General features: G+C 38.5%; 1 protein-coding gene across 4 annotated transcripts in view; it reads right to left on the bottom strand.

The window, feature by feature from the left end:
• TP53BP1 (tumor protein p53 binding protein 1) overlaps nucleotides 1-25,679 on the bottom strand; it is a 66,189-nt gene that overhangs the window by 31,036 nt on the left and 9,474 nt on the right. For 3 of the 4 annotated variants that reach the window (XM_060005115.1, XM_060005116.1, XM_060005113.1), the window contains exons 6-15: nucleotides 25,172-25,324; nucleotides 24,690-24,819; nucleotides 23,177-23,343; nucleotides 21,718-21,847; nucleotides 20,830-20,924; nucleotides 18,036-18,241; nucleotides 9,024-10,350; nucleotides 4,631-4,750; nucleotides 3,656-3,859; nucleotides 202-259 (exon numbers count right to left, since the gene is read on the bottom strand). In XM_060005115.1, the coding sequence (XP_059861098.1) occupies nucleotides 202-259; nucleotides 3,656-3,859; nucleotides 4,631-4,750; nucleotides 9,024-10,350; nucleotides 18,036-18,241; nucleotides 20,830-20,924; nucleotides 21,718-21,847; nucleotides 23,177-23,343; nucleotides 24,690-24,819; nucleotides 25,172-25,324 (2,590 nt within the window). The remainder of the gene's footprint in view (nucleotides 1-201; nucleotides 260-3,655; nucleotides 3,860-4,630; nucleotides 4,751-9,023; nucleotides 10,351-18,035; nucleotides 18,242-20,829; nucleotides 20,925-21,717; nucleotides 21,848-23,176; nucleotides 23,344-24,689; nucleotides 24,820-25,171; nucleotides 25,325-25,679) is intronic. The other variant, XM_060005114.1, reaches the window with a different exon arrangement.

Here is a 25,679-nt window from a genome sequence, read left to right on the forward strand (position 1 = left end):
ATTAAATATCTTATTCTAAGTATAGCAAAAGCTTTATTAAAGTATTAATAAGAAAGCCTAGGGTTACATTCAACACACTGCTAAACCCTTTATGCTGAAGTTTCATTTTAAGTTTTTTTCCTCTCTTGATAAATTATCTTCCCCTGATTACCAGTGGCTTTGTATATTAAACTCCTCTAAATAGCAACCAGCTCTGGTTACCTGGTAACAGCCTCAGCAACAGCAGTAGATCCATTTTTTCTTTCACCAGTTGCTGGCTCTGAATAAAAACAAAAGCAAGTAAAGAAAGGAAAGAGAAACAGAACTCAGTATCACACCTTAAAACCTTCTCTTAAAAACCTGCTCAAACCCAATGATACTCTAAAATAATGCTTGGATTTCAGAAGCTTCTGAAGGCCTCCTTTCACTAAGACATAAAAAATTAGTAATAAAAATGAAAAATAAAAACCTGCTTTACTAGTATTTTGCAACAAATAATAAAAAGGAAATGAGTAAGAATAATAAGTGAACATGAAAAGACTTATCATTTTTTTTTTTTGCGGTACGCGGGCCTCTCACTGCTGTGGCCTCTCCCGTTGCGGAGCACAGGCTCCAGACGCGCAGGCTCAGCGGCCATGGCTCACGGGCCCAGCCGCTCTGCGGCACGTGGGATCCTCCCGGACCGGGGCACGAACCCGTGTCCCCTGCATTGGCAGGCGGACTCTCAACCACTGCGCCACCATGTATGTCTTTCTGACTTCTACCAATTTTCTTTCAAACTTCCTACAGAAGACTATTCAGTTTCTCCAGAAATACAATATAATGAATTACTAAGTAGTAACATTTAAAAATGAAAATGAAACTTCTGAATCTCAATCCATCTCTTCTCATACAAGTAAAAAAATTATGTAGTAAAAAAACGCAAAATAAACAAAAAAATTTTAGTTTAAAAATTTTAAAACAAATTAAAAAAAACTTCTAAAAACGTTTATTAATCTGAAACTAACACAACATTGTAAATCAACTTCAATAAAATTTTTTTAAAAAGGAAAAACTTTAATAAAATCGATTATGTAGGAAAATGTCTCAGGTTCATGCACAAATTTTAAACAGTGTACAGTTTTAAAAGAACCCATACATAGAAGGTACTCAAGTTCTTCCCAAAGTGCTTTTGGGATAGATATTTGAAAAATAAAACACATTTTCAAGAAAGAATCCGTAGCAAAAATTAAAGGTCATACTGAAGAGAATCCCATAGTCTCAAAGCAATGCTACTAATGCCTAGGGATTAAAATTTGTTCATTTACAATTCATTCCAGTCTTAGAGAAAATAACAAATATTTTTAAACATTTCTAAAATAAGTCATAACCCAATATAATCTGAATAGTCCATCAAGGAGGCAGCTGAAGTTTGGTGGTTAGAGCACTGGCTCTGATACAGAAACCTGGTTCAGGCCCTGGCTCTAGCACTTAGCAGTCCAACCTGGGGGTAAACTTCATCTTCTGAGTCAGTTTCCTCATCCATAAAATAGGGATAAAAAGGGACCAACACGGGAATTCCCTGGCAGTCCAGGTGGTTAAGACTCTGCACTGCACTTTCACTGCTGTGGGCCTGGGGTTCAATCCCTGGTCTGGGAACTAAGATCCCACAAGCTGCAAGACCAACCCTCATAGGTTTGTTGTGAGGATAAAATGAGGAAAACTGTGAGTATGGTGCCCGATTATCAGGAAAGGTAGGAAAATTTACTAATATGGTCATCTTTAACATTTAGCTCCATTTAAGGTCTTCCCAATTGTAATTTCAAATCTAAAGATTCAAAGCTACCATGTACTCTCTCTTGATAAGTCCTACTTGATTTCAGAGAAGATGACAGTAAGGATGGAAACATGAAATACTTTATTTCTACTGAGGTTCTAATTTTCAAATCAATAAGCACTGAGAAACAGAATAGCACTATAATTCAGAACCAGACTTCTGGTTCTTGGAACTACTTTGATTCAGGCTACTTTATTTACTAGCTGTGTGACTCTAGAGAACATGCCCAACCTGTCTGTGCCTCAGTTTCCTTAGCTGTAAAATGAGAATAACAATAGGATCTACTTTACAGGTTTGTTATGAGATTTAATGAGCTGTACATGTATGGAATATATGCCTGGCATATAGTAAGAACTCAAAATATATTAGCTAAAATTTCTTTTCTTTGGTCTCAGAGAATGAGAAATCCTTATTCAAGTCCATTCACTCTATCTGTGGTCTTTGAAAGCTCCCCTTCCATCTCTCTCTCAGGGGTCTCATTTTTAACGCATCTCTCTTTTGGAGATTTCCTTTCAATCTATAAACCTGCTCAGGTATCCCTCAGTCTAAAAATGAAAAAAAAAAAAAACAAAACCTCCTTCAGTCCTGTATTTCTAACTTGCCATATTTTTTCTTCCTTTCTCACATAAACTTCTCAAAAGTAGAATACATTTGCTGCCTCTTCTCCTCCCCTTCACTCCTCAATTACCTTCAGTATAGCTCCTACCCAAACCACTATACTGTAGTAGTTCTTGCTAGAGTCACCAAACGGATCCTAATTGCCAAGTCCAGTGTACATTTTCAGATATATCTTACTAGACCCTCACTTCTGCATATAACATTGTTGTCTTCTTTTAACTCTCCTTCCCTTAGGCTTCCATGGCGTTATACTCTCCTAGTCCTCTTCTTGGAATATTCCTTTACAATCTCCTTTATAAAACTTCTTCCTCTTCTAACGCCATTAAACCACTTTTACAAACTACCTAATGGAAGAATTATAAGCTTTAGAGTCAGATGGATCTGATTCACACTCCAGCTCCACCTCTTACCAATTACTGTAACCTCAGGTTTAAAACCTCTCTTAGTCTCAGTTTTCTCACCAATAAAATGGAAATAAGGATATCTACTTCAGAGTGCTATCATGAAAACAAAATGTAGATATAAAGTCATTCTATATTTTTTCCTCTCTCTTGCTTCCATATTTAATTGGTCCCAAGGTCCTCTCTATTCTACTATTCATCTCTCAAATTCATCCCCTCACCTCCATCCCCACTACTAATGACCCCACTTCCTGGTTAAAGACCGCATTTGCCAGGCAGAATAGAAAATGGGCAAGGAAAGGAATGATGAACAAAGGCACAAATTTTTCAAACATTCAGCTGATCCTTTAAAAAAAGCAAATCTGATCGTATTACTCCCTTGCCTAAAATTCTTCAGCTGTTCAGCATGATGTAAAAGGCCTTTCAGAATCTAGTCCCGACTTTGCAGCCATTCCCTCATATCTTCTCTGTATTCTAGCCATACCAAACAACTTGCAATTAATGTGGGAAATAGCTAACATAAACCTACAATGTGAATCCACAATCCTAAATTTTCTACCCACTTCTGAACTCCTTCTGATTATGAAAACCAATTAGTTTATATAGACACAAGTTTAATACAGAGATACAAGCAGTACCACGGAGGTTACAAAAGAGAACATCTGCAGTAACATTAACAGTGACTAGCCTAAAACAAAGAATTAAATTCATGAGAATAAGACTTTACAAATACATTTATAATTATAAAAGTATCATCATTAAAACTAGAAGAAAGATAATTAATACTTCCAGAAGATGTGGAGCTACTAGTTACCCAAGATTAACACAAAATAAAACTTACTTTCCAGACTAAACTGCAAAGACTCTTCACTCGCCTCAGTCTCAGGACTGACCAATTTCATTCTCAGACACAATTGATCACCCATTTCTGGGGCAGCCCCAGAATCTCCTTTTTCATTCCCAAGCATGGGGTCGTTGGTCTCCACCATGCTTTCAGACATGACATCACTGGTTGCTATGGTGCTTTCGGGATAGTTGCTAATACCTGAAAGAAGGGAGGCAGGGGGAAGGAAGGAAGAAAGAACACTAAAATACAAATATGAAAAATAACAATTCAAGGTCATCAATTTGCCTGTTTGGCTCCATAGCTCTGCAGGATTGAAGAGGATTCCTAGGATAGATCCTGTCACAAGTATCAACAACTACGCACTAGTATTGACACCTGGTCTTAAGAAGAGCAACAGGATTCAGTTCCACTTCTGCATCTGGACAAAGGATGCTGCATGAGCCCTCAGCCAACCCACATCTGCCAGCATCAAGCATAGGTAGCAGGAGACTCCAGACGGCATGATTGTTACCTCCCAGCACTGACTAGAGAAAACAAATAGGTTAATGTAGAAGACTACCAGCTGCTTCAGGGAAGGAGGATCTAAATTTCCTTCCCCTGTCAAGCAGCAGACTGATTAGCCAAGGTCCTGAATAAACAGTACTTCTACCCTACCTGCTACCTCTTCCTCATAAAACAGCTCTATATCATTGCTTAGCACTCAGAGTCTATGGCCTTGCAAGTAATAGAATAAAATCTTTATAAATATTCTTCCTTCCTTCCTTCCATCCTTTCTTTCCTTCCTCTCATCACTGCTCAACATCTCCTGGGAGTAAACTCATGGAATCAGACACCACAACCTTATTCTTCCTAAGACAAAAATCAATCTTATCAGGCAGGCCCAACTCCTGAGATATAAAAGAATCACTGGCATAAAGAATGATATCTCAGAAATTCTGCTTTAAACATCATTACATTTTAATCACTCACCAATAGGAGTACTGTGTCTCTTGGGCTCCAATTTTAGATGCCCAATAAGAGGTGGAGTTGCACCAGTCAATGGTGGAATAACATCACCTTCTTTAGGTAAAGTAAAATGAAATGGAGTTTCTGGAGAAAACAAAAAACAAAACAAAACAATGATAAACAAAAAGGAAACCAAAACAGAAGTATAAAAAAAGCAAAGGTGAGGAGAACTGCAAGAAATATCTCAATTATTCTTTTCCTTTGCTCCCAAATTCTGCCTCATTCCCAACCCCCCTCACCAGGCCTCTCAACCAATTTCCTACTATTTTCTCTGCTCTCTGTACAACCATCAACAGGACTGACACAAAGCAGACAACCAGGGGCCAGGCAAACAGAGGAAGCCCAAAAGTTTGGAGGCCTAAGGAACATGGGGTCAAAAGGAACAGAGAAACATCTGAGCCTCAAGACAGTAAGTACATATGGGGATACTCAGTGATACAAAGTTGGATAGTTTCAAATCTAGACGTTTTAATTTTGTGTAATGCTAACCCAAGGAGTTAATTTATAAGCTTTAGCAATCTGTAGGATTCTCTATGTTAAAATCTGATGTTAATACTTAAAATTTACAATCTACTCAAAGAGGTGACAAAGGATTTCATGGGCTAAAGCAGGGGTCCCCAACCACTGGGCCTGCTAGGAACCGGGCCGCACAGCAGGAGGTGAGCAGCGGCAAGCGAGGCTTCATCTGCCGCTGCCCGCTCCCCATCGCCTGCGTTACCGCTTGAACTATCCACCCCCCCACCCCCGCCTTCTGCCCCACCCCCCACCCCATCTGTGGAAAAACTGTCTTCCAAAAAACCGGTCCCTAGTGCCAAAAAGGCTGGGGACCACTGGGCTAAAGGACTTCAAAATACTCACTGGTTCTAACAGAAATCATTTGGGTTTCACAGTTCAGCAGTACTGACCAGCATTTCACTCTAGGCCACAGCGGTAGTGTTCATATCTAAATCTCTCTGCAATGGTAAATCTCACATATATGAGCATCTCCATTGTACACATTTTGGTTAGTCATTATTAAATTAAACATTTGTAAAGAAACAAAACTTTACTTTTTAACTAGGTCTCAGTTCCAATTTCTAATCAGAATTAGCAAATTGCCAAAATCACATTTTCTGATTTTCTAATTATCTCTTTTAATAAAACGACTAAGTTTGGGAGAATAAAAGAATTACTCCAGATTGCTGTTCTTAAACCTGACAGATGAAAATTTGTACTTACTTTCCTGGAATGGCTCAAAATAACTATAATCTGGCATACCCAGTCACTATTCCTTGTGAAAACAGTTTGTCTAATGTGCTTCCCAACATCGTCAAGCAATTCTCCAATTCCCAGCACACACTTAGCGGGTGTCCTATGAAGTTAACTCAATTCTGACACTATCTACCCAGAGGTAGCATCAGATCCCACAAGTTAAAGGCGCAGTCCCACAAGACTGCCCTCACTTAAGACATCAGTGAGAGCCCGGGCTGTTACCTGTGCTTCTAAGCAACTGGCTCTACACTGCAGGTTCCCATGACACTTTCCTCACGTTCCATTAATTAGCTAGAGCTACTTATAGTACTCAGAGAAACATTTGCTTACGTTTACCAGTTTATTATAAAGGACACAGATCAACAGCTATATGAAGAGGTACATAGGGTGAGGTCCAGAGGGTTCTGATAGCAGGAACTTCTGTCTCCCTTAGAATTGGGATTAGATACCCTCCTGGCTCATTTATCAACCAGGAAACATCAAATTTTGTTGTTCAAGAGTTTTTATAGAGCTTTAATCCCCACCCCCACCATCGAGGAGGTTGGTGGGTGGGGCCGGAAGTTCCAACCCTCCAATCACTTTGTCTTTCTGGTGAACAGCCCCATCCCTGAGGCTATGTAGGGAAGATCCCACCCTAAATCACCTCAATAGCATTACTCAGGTGTGACAGAAAGGGCTTAAGCTTATTACTATCACTTAGGAAATTACAAGGGTTTTAGGAGCTCGGTGCCAGGAACTGGATGAAGACCAAATATACTTCTTATTATACCACATTTTTCTTCTTTCATCTCTTCCCATTCCACTTCCACCCTTCATTATCTTTAATATCAAGCACACCTTGATATTTTTTCTTCAAAATCACAAAACAACAACAAAAAACATCTCTTACATCTACATGAAAGAAAATGAATTAGCAACTTGAAGGGATGAAAAGAGAAAATGAATGGACTTCAGAAATAAAGGATGAAAAGTACACATGCGCTGCTAAAGAAACTGTGAAAAGCAGAAGTGGAGAATCTCAACGTCATTATCTAAATGGCAAAGAATTCCACCATAGTTATAGCAAAAAGAAATGGGTTGATAGGTAAGCATTCATTCTCTGGCAACTCCTTAAAAAGCAAGTCCTTTAAGTTAATAAAGAACTTTAAAAATATACAGAAACTAAAATTAAAAAAAAAAAACACCTCACAAAGCATCATACGTTCCAAAGATATATTTTATATAATTTTCATTCCTGGAACAACCACCTATTCTGCTCTCTTGACAGGAACCATCCCTCACATTATGATCGACCATTCAGACTTTTGAAAATCTGTATAAAATCTCTAAGTACATCCTTCTACGTGACAAACCATAATACGCAAATGTAATATGCAAGCGTTAATTACAGAAGACTATTTATGAAAAGTTATCTTAGCACCACTGATCTAACACATCACTAAAACCTAATGGAAAATTGGCTCTTATACAGGCAGCACTGCCACTACCTTTATCTGGTCTTCAATGCCTCATTCCTGGACTATTACAACAACCTATCAATTACCTTGTCTGCCTGAAGTCTCCCCCTTTCCCCAACCCACGATTCTTTCTGTATAGCAACCAAAGCAACCTTCCTGTAAAACATGACTTAGATTGACAACAGTATTTAGATGTAATGAAATTATAAAAATCTTCAATAATATAGAATATTAGGTCATTCAGACAGTTCTTTACCATAACTCAACAGAATCAGAGAAACTATATCATACAGTTTTATAGTAGGAAAAAGCATAGACTTGGGAATCAGGAGACCTAAGTTCTAGTTCCACTTCAATCATTAACTAGCCACATGACTTTAGGAAGAAGAGACTGAACTCAATATCGGCTAACCTCCTTTTCAGCTCTAACATTTCTCATTCTGAAGAGGAAAAAAAATATTCATGAATATAAAGCCTAATGAACAGGGGAAATTTTGAGATTAAAAAAAGTACTACTAATAATCACTCCTAAACAAGAAGTATAAACGGGACTGTTCCAGGAACGCCGAAAGGTATGATCACCCATACTGATAGCGATGGTGTTACCTAAATACTGTTTCTCATTTCCATATCCTTAGAAGCTTGCTTTCTTAAGTCTGCATTTTGTTTTTATTCTTTTGTTTTTGGAGTTTGCTTTGTTTACTTATCAATTGATTTATGGCTGCACTGGGTCTTTGTTGCCGTGCATGGGCTTTCTCTAGTTGTGGCAAATGAGGGCTACCCTTTATTGCAGTGTGCGGGCTTCCTTCCCATTGCCATGGCTTCTCTTGTTGCGGAGCATGGGCTCTAGGCACACGGGCTTCAGTAGTTGTGGCTCACAGGCTCTAGAGCGCAGACTCAGTAGTTGTGGCACACGGGCTTAGTTGCTCTGCAGCATGTGGGATCTTCCTGGACCAGGGCTCGAACCCGTGTCCCCTGCATTGGCAGGTGGATTCTTAGCCACTGCACCACCAGGGAAGTTCCTGTTTTGTTTTTAAATTATACTAACTTTGGACATTCAGAAAGTTTGAATTCTTTTCAGCTAATGTCATACATGACATTCTAGAAATATTTCAGAAAGTAATCTATATTCTCATTCTTGACTTTATAAAGAACACAAGCTAACACCTTTCCCAGTTTAAGGTTTAAGATGTATATATGTTGAACCAAATTTAGAAAGTTTACTTAATGCCCATAAGGAAGAAACAATCCAGAGAGTTTTGAATATGATTTAACTGTGTAAGGTAATCAAAAAAGATCCCTGTACTACAAAGCCACTCTCAAAGTATAAAAATATGGAACAAGGTTTGAACCTAAGTAGAAAATACCAGATTGGTACAATTTCTAAATACTTAGAAAATTCATGTTGATTACTCCTGAGTTATAAAGCTGATAAAAACCTCAACTGATCTCTGATTCTAAAAATAATTACAGCTACAAAAGAAAAATACAACCCCAAATTTTAAATATCCCAACTATTATTGGTTGCTCATAAACATAAATCCAAGTTAATTTTCAGCCCTGATGTAATAAGCATGTGGTTCTCTCCTACCTTCCATTCCAAATTATAATTTGGTTGGAAACACAGAACAATTTGTAATCACACTTACCACTAGAGCTTTCACAGAAGCTTTGTGAGGCATGGGCAGAGGCTTTCTCCAGTGGCTGGGCCCCTACACCTGAGTCCAGCTGCTTTGTATTAGCCATTTTTGAGTCTTCCCTTAATGTGCTAACTGTTGTCTCTTTTGGTTGGGTCTGCTGCATTTCCTGGCCAGGTCCTGGAGCATCATCTGTTCTCACTAAAGTCAAGGGAGGCTGTGAAGAGTCTGCCTCTACAGGTTCTTTTTCTGCAGTCACTGATTTCAGATCTCCTTCATATTCTGCACTCTTTTCTTCTTGGGTATCCGCTCTATTCTCAACACATGGTTCTATTTCTGGAGCATCATCCCCCCACAACTGAGAATCTGAGCATTTTTCCACTACCTCTAAAGGTTCAGAAGAAACATCAACTCTGGGAGATGGTTCCTTCACATCTACAATGACAACACTCGAGTCCTCTGAAGTAGCTTCTTCCCATGCTTCCTGATCCTTATGTTCCAATTCTTGGTCAAGTACTGGAAGCTTTTGGGGGGAATCAATACTAATCACACTGGTTTCAACTTCCATAGCTTCCTGGCATTCTTGTTTGGGGACTTCCTTTGGAAGGCCCAGCCCCTGGGACTGAGTTTCAGTCAGAGAAAGGTGCAATGCAACACTCTCCATATTTTCTTCTTTGGGCTCCTCTCCTTGACTTTCACAAGGAGTCTCAGGGATTTCTTCCACCTCAGACCCTGAAGACCCCTCCTCTGGATGATGTTCTTTAAGTTCTATAGCTTCCTCCTGATCTAACACACTAGAGAGTGCCTCAGATCGAGTAGCTGGAGAGGGAACTGCCTGACTACCTGAATCGCAAGTGAGATCAATACAAACGTCTTCTGCCACAGTTTCTTCTCTGCCTTTGCAACCATCAGCTAAAATACTAATGTCGTCTCTGCTTTCTGTGTTAACCCTCTTTGTTTTATCATCATTCTGATTCAGTTCTACTTGGCCATCTTGTGCTGGATTAATCAGGATACTATCATTTTCAGCAAGAACAAGTTTAGAATTGAGAACTGGAGACATGGGTTCAGTATCCTCAATCTGTGTGCTTTCTCCATCTTCATCAATCCTGTGAGAACTCAAGCTTTCTATCTTTGGGGACTGACTATACTCACTTGTAGAAAGCATCAACTTACAAGAATCCCCTGTCAAAGAAAGCCCAAGATCCTCAGAGGAATTCTTTGGTTCAGTCTCTGAAGTTTTAGAATACTCAACAGTCAAAGATGAACTATGCAAACCTCTATCCTTCTTCTCATCATTTGATCGTTCTTCCAAACTTGGAGATGGAATGAAAATGTCCTAGGGAAGAACAAAAAGACACAAATAATCATTTTGTCATAATCGTATTTCTTTTATATCTAATCCTTCAATTCTAAAATTTCTAAATCAACTACGCAAGAATTTTAAAACTCTAGGGCCATAATCACCAGTCTGTTCATCAACACAAGTCACTGTTTAATGATCTTCTTGTGAATCATTGATCTAGAATAAGCACAATCCAAACAAAAACCTAAAGGTATTAACTTAGGTAGGAAGACACTTAAATTTAACTGTATACCACTACTAAAATCATGTCATACACTGTATGATGGGCCCTCAATTATACAGGAATCACGTGAACATATGCCTATCAATTATACAGGAATCACGTGAACATATGCCTACACAGTCCACTTCGGTTCTCACAAAGTGGGAATATATACAGGCATAACTCAGAGATACTGCAGGTTCAGTTCCAGACCACCACAATACAGCAAGTCACACAAATTTTTAGGTTTCCCAGTGTACATAGAAGTTATGTTTACATTATAGTCTATTAAGTGTGCAATAGCATTATGTCTTTAAAAGATGTACATACCTTAATTAAAAAATACTTCATTGCTAAAAAAATGCTAAATGTCATCCGACAATGATGGATTGCCACAAACCTTCTATTTGTAAAAAATAAATTATCTGCAAAGCACAATAAAGCAAAGTGCAATAAAATGAGGTATGCCTGTCCTTATTTCACATCCCACTATTTCAAAATATGCTAGCATTCATAAAGATGTAAAATTCAAAGTTTACAATAATATTAGTCAACAGATACCACTACATACCAACAAGGAAGGCTGAAGGTAGTAAGAATACATCCTGTTGGTGAGGATGTGAAACTGTCATACACTGCTGGTGGCAATGCAAAAGCTAGAGCCACTTTGGAAAACAGTTTGGTACTATCTTCTAAAGTTAAACATACATTAATATTACCATATGACTCAGAAATTGTACTTGTAGGTAATTAACCCAAGAGAAATAAAATCATATGTCCACACAAAGATGTAGTATGCAAATGTTCACAACAGTATTATTCATAATAGCCCAAAACTAGAAGCAACCCAAATGTTCATCAATTGGTGAATAAATAAATTGTGGATATCTATATTACAGAATACTACTCAACAATAAAAAGGATTAAAATATTAAAACTTGCCAGAATATGAACGAATCTCAAAAATATGCTAGGCTAAAGAACTCAAACACAAAACACCATACACGTTTGATTCCAATCATATGAAATTTTTTAAAAAATTTTTGGCTGTGTTGAGTCTTCGTTGCTACACACAGGCTTTCTCTAGTTGCAGTGAGTGGGGGCTACTCTTCATTGTGGTGCGCGGGCTTCTCATTTCAGTGGCTTCTCTTGTTGCGGAGCACAGGCTCTAGGCACGCGGGCTTCAGTAGTTGTGGCTTGCGGGCTCTAAAGCGCAGGCTCAGTAGCTGTGGCACACGGGCTTAGTTGCTCTGCAGCATGTGGGATCTTCCTGGACCAGGGATCGAACCTGTGTCCCTGCATTGGCAGGCAGATTCTTATCCACTGTGCCACCAGGGAAAACCTATATGAAATTCTTGAAAAAATAAAACTATAGTGACAGAAGGCAGATGAATGCTTGCCTAGGGTAGAAGAGTGGATGGGGGCAAAGGATTATGAAGAAACTTTTTAGGGTGAGGAAACTGTTCTGTACTTTGATGGTGATGGTGGTTATACATTTGTATACAACTACCAAAACTGATCAAACTATACATTTAAAATGGCGTTCTTATTTTATGTAAATAATACCTTAAAAAAAAGAAAATAACCCAAAGTTAAAATATGTTTTTATGTAAGAATTTAATTTGTTATTTTGCCTAACATAAATGCTGTAACGCTCTAGACATAGCTGGTAAGGCATTCATTTCCTATTTTTAAGGGAATGAGGAATCAAAATAGGTTGCCAAACATTCTGTATATTCTATAACTTCTGGTATTTCAATGTCTGGTGTTACTGTTTACACTTTTAGATTATAAAAATAGTCTTAAATTTCAATCTGCTCATATACTCTGAGGCATGACTGAATAAATTGGTTTTAAATTGGTTCAACACTTCTAATGGCAATTTGGCAATACACGACAACAGCCTTGAAATTTTATATACCCTTTAGTCCAATAATTCCAGTTCCAGGAAATTATTTGATGAAAATACACTGGGATTTAGCTACAGTGCTTGCTGTTCAGTACTAAAATTATTATTTGGAAAAGGAAATAATATAAAATATCTTAAATATCCACTGATAGGAGATTCATTTAAAAATTATGATACACCTACATGATGGAATACTTTGTAATTACACAAAATTGTAGATGAGTATTTTAAAATATAGAAAAACATTCAGGCTATGCATTAAATAGAAAAGTTTTTAGTTAAAAAAGTATATGAATATATATTTTATTGTGGTCTATACATTTTTATATAATTTTCATTTTTTTAAGTTAATAAATATATATTATCAAAAAGTTATGAAAAACAAAACAAAAAAGTTATGAGCAGTTACTTGAGACAGGATAATTGATGATCTTATTTTCACGTATCCGTATATTATACACACTCTACAAGAAAAATGTATTTACTTTTCTTGTAAAAAATAAGTCATTTTACAAAGGCTTATAGTTAAGACATTGCTAATAAAATTATAAATACCTTTTTAAAAGTCAAACTCATAAAATAACCACTTTAAAGTGAATATTTACAATGTGCAACCACCACCTCTATCTACTGAAATGAAAATGAAAACATTTTCATCACTTCAAAAGGAAACCTCAGGGACTTCCCTGGTGGCACAGTGGTTAAGAATCCGCCTGCCAATGCAGGGGACACGGGTTCGAGCCCTGGCCGGGGAAGATCCCACATGCCGCGGAGCAGCTAAGTCTGTGTGCCACAACTACTGAGCCTGCACTCTAGAACCCGTGAGCCACAACTACTGAGTCCGCGTGCCACAATTACTGAAGCCCGTGTGCCTAGAGCCCATGCTCTGCAACAAGAGAAGCCACTGCAATGAGAAGCCCACATACCACAACAAAGTGTAGCCCCCGCTTGCCACAACTAGAGAAAGCCCGTGCGCAGCAACGAAGACCCAATGCAGCCAAAAAACCATAAATTAAATAAATTAAAAAAAAAAAAAGGAAAGGAAACCTCATATTCATTAAGCAGTTGTCCACATTCTGAATATGTTTTAAGTGTTATCAAAGTAAATACGTGATACCTTTTACAGAATTTTTTCAATATATGTATAATTTCAGTCAGCAAAGTAAAACTTCAGGGGCTAACCAGCCTATCAATAAGCTGTACTTCTTAAGACTGCCTGGATCTAGCCTCCGAGTGTCTGGCCCCTAATAATCCACAGCGCTGAGGCTCCCTGAAGGCCTAGTCAGAATAACGAAGTTAAGTGAAAAAACCACCTCAGGGCTCTGGATAAAGACTGATGAAGAACTGTCAGGACTTCGTTCAATGAGTCAACCAGTCTAGATTCAACAGACATAAATCCATAGTATCCAACCAGTCAAAAACTGGTCTCACACACACAGAGTTTAGGAGCCACACAAACAATCATCTATACTCTGACTTGTCATCCCCAAATTAATATGTATATCAAGAATGAGAAAGTGTTAAATATCAAACTATTTTCTACTAATCCTCTCCTCAGCCCTCACATCCTGGTGAAGGGTCGAAGAGGCTATGAAATTAACAAATATATTAGGAAAAAAAGAAAGAAATACATGGGGCTTCCCTGGTGGCACAGTGGTTAAGAATCCGCCTGCCAATGCAGAGGACACGTGTTCAAGCCCTGGTCCAGGAAAATCTCACATGCCGCGGAGCAACTAAACCCGTGTGCCACAACTACTGAGCCTGTGCTCTAGAGCCCTCGAGCCACAACTACTGAGCCCACGCGCCTAGAGCCCATGCTGCGCAACAAGAGAAGCCACCACTCCCACTCGCCGCAACCAGAGAAAGGCCGCGTGCAGCAACAAAGACCCAACGCAAACAAAAATTAATAAATAGATATTACAACATCAAAATTAGGTTCACTTGGACTTCCATAACCAATCTACAGAAGAAATAACAAATGTGCAAAGGTGAGTCATTAAGACTAACATGTGGGCTTCCCTGGTGGCGCAGTGGTTGAGAGTCCGCCTGCCGATACAGGGGACATGGGTTCGTGCCCCGGTCCAGGAAGATCCCACGTGCCGCAGAGCGGCTGGGCCCGTGAGCCATGGACACTGAGCCTGCGCGTCCAGAGCCTGTGCTCCACAACGGGAAAGGCCACAACAGTGAGAGGCCCGCAAACCGCAAGAAAAAAAAAAAAAAAAAAAGACTAACATGTAAGGAGTTTGATACATAAAGAAAAAAGTATGGAACTTCCAAATAAAAACAGTGGATTTAATACACACATTTTCTTTAACTCTCTTCCAAAATCTCACTAAGCAATGGTAAAGGGATTTTTTTTTAAAATGCATTTTCAAGAAAAAGAGAACAGGGATTTCCCTGGTGGCGCAGTGGTTAAGAATCTGCCTGCCAATGCAGGGGACATGGGTTCGAGCCCTGGTCCAGGAAGATCCCACATGCCGCGCAACAACTAAGCCCATACACCACAACTACTGAGCCTGTGCTCTAGAGCCCGTGAGCCACAACTACTGAAGTCCGTGAGCCTAGAGCCTGTGCTCTGCAACAAGAGAATCCACCGCAATGAGAAGCTCGCGCACTGCAAAGAGTAGCCCCTGCTCACCGCAACTAGAGAAAGCCCGCACGCAGCAACTAAGACCCAATGCAGCCATAAATAACTAAATAAACAAATTTATTTTAAAAAAAAAAGAAAGAAAAAGAGAACAAAGAACAGATAACCACAATAAAATTTTGCAAGAGTGGTCATCCATCTAGCAGACTACTGAAAACTGAATTCCTAAGACAGCAGTGGAGAAAGCTAAGAAGTAACCCAAATTATACCTCAGAACTACCATGTCCCAAAAAAGATTCAGAACTTGGCAGTAGCCCAGGTAACTCTGGAAGTGGTGATGAGGGTAGTGCTAAAAACAGGAGGAACACTGGCTGGAAATCTATTTAAGAAGCAGTTTAATCCCCAGATTCGCTCTTCCTGACCCTCCTCTGCCCTGGAGAGGGTAAAACAGAGCATCCCTGAACTGGAGGAAAAGAGGCACAGTTATCAGAAAGTACCAGACTGAAAACAGGGAGATTAAATGAAAATTTACATATTCAATGGAACCTGCACCTGCCTCTCAACACCCCCAGTCCTCTTCCATCATAGACTTCTAAAGCAATGGCAGACAGGAGGGAACGTGAACAAGACAAGATAAATCAAGATACTGACATTAGGGGACCCCAAAAATGGCCCTGCATGTCACACTACAGTAAATTCCAGACACATGAAGCACTAACCACCAATTCAGAACTTCTAATCAGTTTTCTGGGATTTCACTCTTAAAGCAGTCAGAAAATCAAGGATTATTATCAGACTCTTGAGGAAAGCCTCTTTAAAAGTCAAACATCAAAACTAACAAAACTAACTAAAATCTATTTGAAGAAATAGTGACTATTGCAGGGAGAAAACTTCTCAGAAACTATTACTAATATCATTAAGGAGATAAGATAGTATACCCATGAAATGACAAAATGCTATTTTTTTTTAAAAAGGGAGAACAATCAAGGAAAAAAAAGAGTATAGAAATGAAAAATCCAAGAGTAGAAATTAATGTCTCAGAGAAAGTTAAAAAATGGTTGAACCTGGCAGTTGCACTCCTAATTATACACAAGAAAAATAAAAATACACATCTGCGCAAAAGCTTGCGCACAAATGTACACAGCATTATTTATAATAGCCAAGAAGGGGAAACAACCCAAATGTCCATCAACTGATAAATGGATGAATAAAACGCGGTATGTACATACACAGTATTATTCAGAATAAAAAGGAATGAAGTTCTGATACATGTCAGAACGTGGATGAACTGTGAAAACATTACAGTAAAGAAAACAGTCACCAAAGACTACATATTGTATAATTCCACTTATGTGAAATGCCCAGAACAGGCAAATCCATAGAGACACAAAGTAGACTAGTGATTGACTAGGGCTGGGGGTGGGGGAAATGGGAGTGACTGTTAATAAGCATGGGGTCTTTTGTTGGGGGTGGAGGGGGAGCGTGATGAAAATGTTCTAAAATTAGACTCTGGGGCTTCCCTGGTGGCGCAGTGGTTGAGATTCCGCCTGCCGATGCAGGGGACACGGGTTTGTGCCCTGGTCCGGGAAGATCCCACATGCCACGGACCGGCTGGGCCCGTGAGCCATGGCCGCTGAGCCTGCGCGTCCGGAGCCTGTGCTCCGCAACCGGAGAGGCCACAACAGTGAGAGGCCCGCATACCGCAAAAAAAAAAAAAAAATTTAGACTCTGGTGAATAACTATACAACTTTGTGAATATACTAAAAGCCACTAGATTATACACTTTAAAAGGGTGAACACCACGATGTGTGAATTATATCTCAATAAAGTGAGGGTTTTTTTAAGTTTTAAAAAAAAATAGTTGAGGAAATCATCCAGAAAGTTAAACAAAAGGAGAGAGAGATGGGAAGTAGGACACAGAATAATAAAATTACAAAACTATTCTAGGAATATGAATATCCGAACAATAGGTACTCCATTAAGAAAAAAAAAGAACAAAGGGGAAGAAATTAAATAATTAAATATCCCTGAACTGAAGGGCTTGAGTTTCTAGATTGAGAGGGCTTACCAACACAATGAAGGAAACAGACCTATGCCAAGGGTCTGGAAGTTTCAGAACACTGGGGATAAAAAGAAAAATCTACAAGATTCCAGTAAGGAAAAAAAACAGCTCACATATTAAAGATCAAAATCAAACTGGCCACACTTCTCAACAGCAACACTGGAAGTCTGAAGACGGTAGAGCGATGCTCTCAAAAGTTTAAAGGAAAATTATTTCCAACCTAAAATTCTATACTCCTACAAACTATGAATCATGTATGAGGGTAGAAAGTATGCTACTAAAGAATGTCCTCCATCAAAATGAGGGAATAAACCAAGCAAGAAGACACGGAGCCCAAGAGGAATCCAACACAAAGACAGGTAAGGACAATCTCCAAAGACAATGAAAGGGAGGTGACAGTTATATACCAGGAACAGAAGGTAATAGCACAGATTAGAACTCAGGAGGCTCCAAAAGTGGTTTCTCCAAAATGAAAAAGTTTGAGGCCCCTGAACATCTTGAAAGGAGATATTGACAACTGGTGGAGAGCCTAGGGTTGATTTAGTGAGAAGTTCATGTGTTAAGGCAGAATAATGACTAATGCCCCCTTTCAATTTCAAAGCAACATTTTTAAGAAGTTAAAGACACAGTACAAATTATACTCCAATAAAGATGTTAAAAAAAAAAAAGACATAGTACAAAATTCAAACATAAAAAGTACATCAAGATGTTAGATGACCCTGGAAATGTTCTAAAACTAGATTCTGATAACAGCTGCACAATTCTGTAAATTTACTAAAATATCACTAAACTATACACTTAAAATGGGTGAGTTTTATGGTTTCTAAATTATACCTCAATACAGTTGTTTAAAAAAAAAAACATGTTAGAAGGAAAAAACTTTTTCTATGATACTCACATGAGAAAACTCAGGCTGGGATGGAACAGGAAGTGACCCAGGAGTGAAGACTGGTGTGCTCTGAGATACCGGTGTTGAGGCTTGTGGTGATATAGTGGGCTCAGGTGGGAGAGGAGGGTTTTCTATCCCTACCGGTTCATCACCTTTGAGTTTCTTCTGAAAAGACTCTCCCCCTTCAGATAACACTGACATATCCATTGGCTCATCTAGTTTAAAATAGGAAACACAAATTGAGAAATAAGCACTCATCAATACTATTCATGTTCCAATACCACTAATAACAATTATATTCAGATATTTTCATCCCTAAAAAAAACAGTGACAATTTTCAGAAAAGCTGATAGGTTAATAGAAGATTGAGTCCTGGAAATCTAGCAACACTTTATTCCCCTGGGGGAGGGAAGTCCACACTCCTAAAATACTCAGATATAGATTAAAATAGGGTTCATCTAGGGATACCCATCCATCCATATGATAGTAAATTAACTAGGTTCCTCTCAGACCCTTTCCTGATTATAGCTCAGTTTTCACATTTGCATAGGAACGCCCAGATTAATGGCACCTAATTTAACCACAGGCCTTGAAAGGCAGTGAACTTGTTCATCACTCTAAGTAAATATCTACATATTTATGAACTCATTTTATTTGCATTAACTGCTAAGTGCAGAGAGGTGGATGCCAGGACAAATAGAGAAGAAGGAAAAAAAAAATCTATCAGTGACAAGCAGCAATGATTTATCAAAGAACAGAGTACAGGACACTAATCCTGAGACAAATTGCTCAGGAGGGAAACATAAACACAAACAAAACACAAAACACTGCTTTTCGTATAGTATCCTACCCACCTGTAGGCTAACAGGATCTTCCTCAGAGCCAGCCTAGCTTGCTAGGTATTTGATTCATCAACCCCTTTTCCCCTATCTTACAGCTTGACCCCAAACAGGCTTCCATTAGACCACTCTCACAAAGTACCTATGCCATTTAGTTTTTCCCTATAATCCACATTCATGCTACCAGGTACCCGCCCCACCTCCACCTCAATACCTACCCCTGCTGCTTAGCTTGGCCTCAAACGCACACTCCACTCTAATGCTATGTTCGGGAACTGATGCTGTAGGCCTTTATTTCCCTACCACAGCTGTGTTAAGTATTTTCATTACACCTTTTTATCTTTATTGCCGTGACAAAGCACTTATTAAGGACTGTTCTAAGCACTACATATAAAAAGGCTTTAGGTTAATATTCTTAGACAACAACAGCAAAATACAAAAAACCATACAGTTGCATAGTTATGCACATATTAAGCAAATGCATTAAATCTAAAATTAACAAAGGAAAATACAATGTTACATAAAAAAAAAGAACACTGAATCATATACATAACATGATCCCACTTGTGTAAACATACTTCTTTATATTTATGCATAGAAAACACTCTGAAAGGAAACACATATCCAAATACTAATTATATCTGGACTGTGGTATCACAGGTGATTTTTATTTTCTTCTCATTACTTTCCCATATGCTTTCCAAACTTTCCACAGTAAGTACTAATTATGTTTACAGTCAGGGAGAGAGCATTTTTAATATAATTACTTTTATATATCTTCAGTGTTCACACTACAGATAGAAAAAATGGTTCTAAGGATAAGCCAAACTTAACTTGCATTAACAGCCTTTTTTGTAGAATGGATTCACTTTTATTTTTAACTGAAGATATCACTAATCATGTTATGCTTAGAATGATATTAGTCCATTTGGATACCTACATTGATTTCAAGAGAAAATAGCCAGACACAAACTCTGTGACAGAAGAAAGTCTAAGATTAAATTTTGTCATGGGTAAATGAAAACCCATGAGCACAGGCTCTGGAGGCAGCTGCCCAAGTTCAAATCCTGCCTCTGTGGACTTAGTTGTGAAATCTCTCTGTGCCTCCATTTTCTCATCTGTAAAATGGGGATAAAAGTAACACCTACTTCTTAGGAATGTTGTGAGGATTTAAAAAACAAACAAACAAACAAAGAAACAAACAGAAGAACCCAGAACGAAAGAGAAGCAAAAAGAACAGTGCCTGGCATAAAATAAGTGTTCAATAAATACTAGCTATTGTACCATTACTGATATATGAAAGAATGAAAAGGAAAAAAATCATGGAATTTATTGGAAAAGGCTTTGTAGAAGTAGGAAAAATTTAGAAATATCTTGAATGACTGGATAGGAGACTAGAAGAGAGCAATAGAGGTTTAGATAATGACACAAATTAAGTAAAAAGAAAAACTTTCTTGTGTATAAAGTAATATAAAATCACTAGGTCCTCAAAGGAGGAAGGGAATTAAGCCAAAATTTCTACCACCTGCTCCTAATGACTCTTTGGCTAAAACTGCTTTGATAATAGCAGAAATAACCTATAAAGAGCAAAAGAAACAATTTTTGGTTCCCTCTGACCAGTAACATGCTATCATGTTGCTGGACACTATTAGGCCAATAGCAATAAAGGTCTTCATTATACTATTGATAATTCATTTGAGTTCAACTTGAACAATTTTCCCTTAAGGGTCTTTTCAAAAATTAAACTGTCAATAGAGAACTCTCAGAAGAATCAGTGCTAGAAGAGCAAAGAACTGAGGAAAGCATTTAACACTAGGCCACTCCCCTGAAGCTTAGACATGAGTCCTAGCGAATAGTTGAGGTCACAGTGTTCTAACATGTAAAGGAACAGTACACTTCACAAGGCAGAAGAAGTGCTGCCCCTCTTCTAACCTGAGATCAACAGATAGATCAAGAGAGCTCACCTTTTCTCCCTTCTTGCTCTGTGGGACTGCTAGGAACGATAAAGGGGGTAGATCGGAAGGCGTCAGGGGAAGGAGCAACAAGGTCTGAGGAATTCCTTTATACAAAGAGAGAGCCACAGGTTATTTTACCACAGCTACAGCTTCGCACTTGCTTTCTACTTTTTAACAGCAAAAATATCTGTAACTCATTCAAGTACTTATTAGTGCTTCTCTCAAACAGCTAACCGACCTTGGTAGAAGAGCCATGAACAATACTTCAATAACTATTTCTCACACCACACATATCCAAAATTAGAATTAAAAAAAAAAAAAAGATTAAGGGAAAAGTCATATGATTACAAGAGAAAGTAAATGACCAGACACAAAGACATCATGACTGAAAAGCAGGATGAGATAGTGCTAAAAAAATTAATTCATCTGCAGATTTGAGACAAATATTTACTCCATTTTTTGCCTATGAGAAAGATCATGTATATTCTTATTAAAAAAAAAAAAAGCAACCTCTTTGCCCTAATACGGATAAAGAAATCCAACTACTGTCAACTCTAGCATAACCTCTTCTGCACCCCTATGCCATTAGCTGGGAAGAACTGCTAGCCAAATGGAGCAGCAGGCAGCTTGTTTTGGACATGTAACAGTCTCTAAATAACTGGGCAGTTTCTTTCCTGGTGAAACTTTTGGGCTACAATTTTAAAATCTCCAAATGGGAAAGCAGATCTACCTGCCTTCGATAATTCCACTAAGTTCTTATTCCCCAAAATTCTTAAGCCTAGAGTTTACTTTTCAGTTTCAAAAAGACTTCTGGACTACCAACTTTAGCTCTTTCAACCTTAGCCTAAAACCATCAGGCACATGTTTCCTTGAAAGGGTTATTTTAGGCTTACTTACGTGGAAAGACTCTCCTGAACAAGAGACCTCTGACCAGAGAGCTGCAGGAGGTGCAAAGTGGTGGCAGGCGTGGAAGCCAGAGAACACCCACCTTCTTCCCTTGAAGGAGTACAGCAACCATCAGAAGCTACTGAGAAAAAAAAAAAAATTCTAGTTGCATTTACTTCTCATATTGACATTACTGAACTGTCAAAAAAACAAAAAACAAAACACACTCAGTAGTACAAAAAGCATAATATTCATATATCCACCCATGTTCCAAGAGGGTAGAAACTGTTTTCTAACTGCTGTACAATTAGTGGAATGCCACACTAACACAAATCTTGAGTGACCATTAAACATCCTCTCCCTAATGAATTATGGGTTTCTTTAATAAAGAATTGACAAAAAGAACTCCTTAGTCCTTTCTGTCATGATTAAAGCTTGGAGAAGAAAAGCCAGGACGCTTAAACCTCTCCTTGGCTGCTCTTCTTTCTGGTCAAGTTTCTATTATAAGACAGCAAGCGAGCCCTTTATTCCAAGGTCTACCTAAGGTGAAGTAAAGCTCATGCCATGATGCAGATGGGAGAAGTCAAAACGATGTGCATGACACCTGATGATATGAACGCAACAATTTTCATGATTAGAACCTGGGCTCCTCAAAAGACAGAAAAAATACTAAAGCACAAGTAAAAGGATATATGAGCAGTCATTACTGATTTATACTATGAAGAGGCTCCTGTTGGTCCCTTCTCCTTAGCAACAAATGAAGTATCAGCTGTATTAATTGCAAGAATAAAGAAATTTCTTAAATACAACCTTGTAGCTTTAATGAGAGACCAGAAAAGGTTTCTTGGTGATGCTCTGTATGTCCTGCACACATTCACAGCATAGTACCGGAGTATAACCTTCTCTTCCTCCCTACTTACAACCAATACATCATATTTTGCTGATTGTTACTGAAGCTTTCTGGCTCTGTGAGGTTGCAGCATGGGGCACTGGTGGGGGTTAATGAAAGGTGAAACAAATACCATTCTAGTCTTCTAAAGGTATTATATTCTTTCTGCTGGACCATAACTTCCTATTTGTGGCAGAGGAACTAATAAACAGATGAATAAGTGACTGTTACCCAGGTGAACATGAAATTCTTCACTTAATTATCATATTTAAGATTTGAAGACTTATGATAACAGAAATAGCTACTCTTTCCATAACATTAAATCTGCCATATTATTAGCTAGTATTCTTCAGTATCTCCATTTCCAAAAGAGAAAGAAAATTATGTTACCACACGCTAAATAGCAATTATTTCCAAAAAGCCCTTCTCATCAATCAGCTAGAAACGTACTTTCCTTCCATACCACAAACAAGTCTGCACACCTATAAAGTGCCTTCTGACTTAAAACAGTAGTTTCAGAACAGAAATAAAAGTTTAGATCTTCAGAAAAGAAGAGCTACGGCAACGAATTACTCTTTGTACCTGTTTTATTGCTCTGGTCAAACAAGTCTTCCTGAGTTGACAAAACCTCAGGCTCTGGTGACTTCTGAATCTGCATCCCACCTTCCAGAAGTTCCTGAACAGATATTTGTTCTTTTGTTTCCACAGCAGCAAGAGAGCCTTTGGGACTAGCAGGCATGTCCTCTGACCTAGGAAATTCGTATCACCAGGAAAAAAAGTTACCATGTTCAAAGGCTTTCATCTTTGAAGAAAGAAGCATTTCCTGTTTTGTGTGTTTTCCTTTTTTAATTTCAAAACTTCCAGAAACTATTTATTAAAAGTGAAATAAGCTACGCTTTATAATGATGCAAAGCCCTCAGCCCATTTCAAAGTGTGTCTCAGTCTCTCACAAAGCAATACCTCTTTTCCACTCTGCTCACTGCAGTGCTGCATGCTGTCCAAGATTTCTGATAAGTGAGTTAGGGATTTTTGTTTCATACATTGTTATCTAGAGGTGCATGAAGCAGTGTGATCCAGACGGCAGCAATGCCAGAACAATGACCTCCCACAGAAAGAGCTTGGATGTAAATCATCCTCTGCACCAGCCACACACTTTATCTTCTGCTGACCTTTTTGATCTGATCTACTCAACCCAAGCCCCAAACCAAGACTCCTTCACACAAATACTACTTACACATGTAAGACACTCACTGCTGGCTCCGTTCCAGAGACTTAGGCGGTTCACCTACTCTACCATTCCCCAGAGTAAACAGGATAGCAAAACTACCTAGAGAGTAATTTCCTAAGGAAAAGCGGAATGTTAAACTGAGTGTTTTGCATTAGAAAGACCACCTCTCTTGATATTCAACTTTGTTCAGTACCCCATTCCCCACTGTTTCTACTGAAGGAAGAAACAAAAGAATACTAAATGTTTACTCAGTCCCTTCTCCAAAATGGAAGCATCCCACTTGTCCTCTGCCATATCTAAACTTGAGGTATTGACCAGAGACAATGCTGTTTTGGATACAACAATCACCATAGGCAGAACAGAGGTATACTGCCCAATTCCCACCAAGTTAAGAGCCTGAAAGACATGGGAAAAGAATACCTCCCTATTTATCTATGCCATAAGCTACCAGACGCAGGATACCTGAGGACCCAAAGCAATCTGGGTGCTCCTCAAGTATAAAAACAGTAGACTTTCAAATATAATATTCTTTTGACTCTTACAACACTAGAGAATTTAGAAAGACAGACCACAGAGAGATAGTGCCTCTGCAGACAAAGAACAGAGAGGTGGAGTAACAACCAAAGATTAAGGGATCATCCTTACAGTTAAAGCAGCAATAAATTGGACTTGTAATATGCCTAAAGATAAGATGACACAATGAGAATTCATAAACAATAAATGTTTCTACTGGACCATAAATATGTCCAGGCAAGGGGGGAAAAAAAAATCAAGAATTTCTAAAAAAAGTTTCCACCTGGCCAAGTGAAATGAGTGTAACCTGATAGCAGAAACCCAAAAATACTTTCTAGAAAGAACTTGGTTTACCTTGCAGGTGGTGAATTTTGCTCTTCTACCACAGATACATCCTTACTGGGCTGTGGTGCCACAGGGATATCCTTACTGGGCTGTGCTGCCATGGGGATACCTTCATTAGACTGTTCTTCATGCTTAATTGCTTAAAGTTTTAGAAGAAGACAGGAAGGAAATATTTAATTTTTCAAAGTACTAAAAGTAGTCCCAAATGCTTTTTAAAAGGCAAAGATATTAAAGAAAGAAATACAAACTGAAAATATATACAGGCATCATTCCAGAAAGGAAAATAACCAATTACCCACTTACAAAAAACCTTAGTATGCAAGCCATCAACTGACAAGTACTCGCCAGACAACTCTACAACCTTACTATACTAACTTTAATTATATTAACTTAGATAGCTATAAGATATATCAAGGAAAAAACAACTAGCTCTAGCATGGGAGGAAAATACTTATAAACAAACTCTAAATGCCAGAAAACATGTTACGTACCAATATTAGCATCCACATCAGATAGCCTAGTATAAGCAGAGTTGGTGGTTACTGACTGTAGATTGTCTGCTTCACGTGGCAGAGTTTGTTCCTCAACATCCTGGCTCTGGGAAAGTTCTAGAACCCCAAAGCCCAGCTGTGATGAGGCAGGATCTAGGAAGAAAACCCCAAGAAATCAGGTATCATCCCACAACATTATGTACTATGCAAGGTGCTGCCCTTTAGCAAAAGAAGGTCATATTAAGTCTTTCACATCAAAGCCCTGCACCCCAAATTTTTTCAAAATAAAATTAAGAATAGAAGCACTAAAAGCAAAGGGGGAAAATGCATAATGAAGCAAAAACTGTGTACCATAAAACCTTACAAGCACCTAATAAAGGTAGACTATTTCTACTTTCTAAAGAAATACATAAGCCGTGCGCACACACACGCAGAGAGCACTGTACTTCATATTGTAATTCCACCCCACAAGGCATGCATCCCCAAAATATTTGAAAAACAAATGAAT

This window comes from Delphinus delphis, chromosome 2 (assembly GCF_949987515.2).
Source record: "Delphinus delphis chromosome 2, mDelDel1.2, whole genome shotgun sequence".
Taxonomy (NCBI): domain Eukaryota; kingdom Metazoa; phylum Chordata; class Mammalia; order Artiodactyla; family Delphinidae; genus Delphinus; species Delphinus delphis.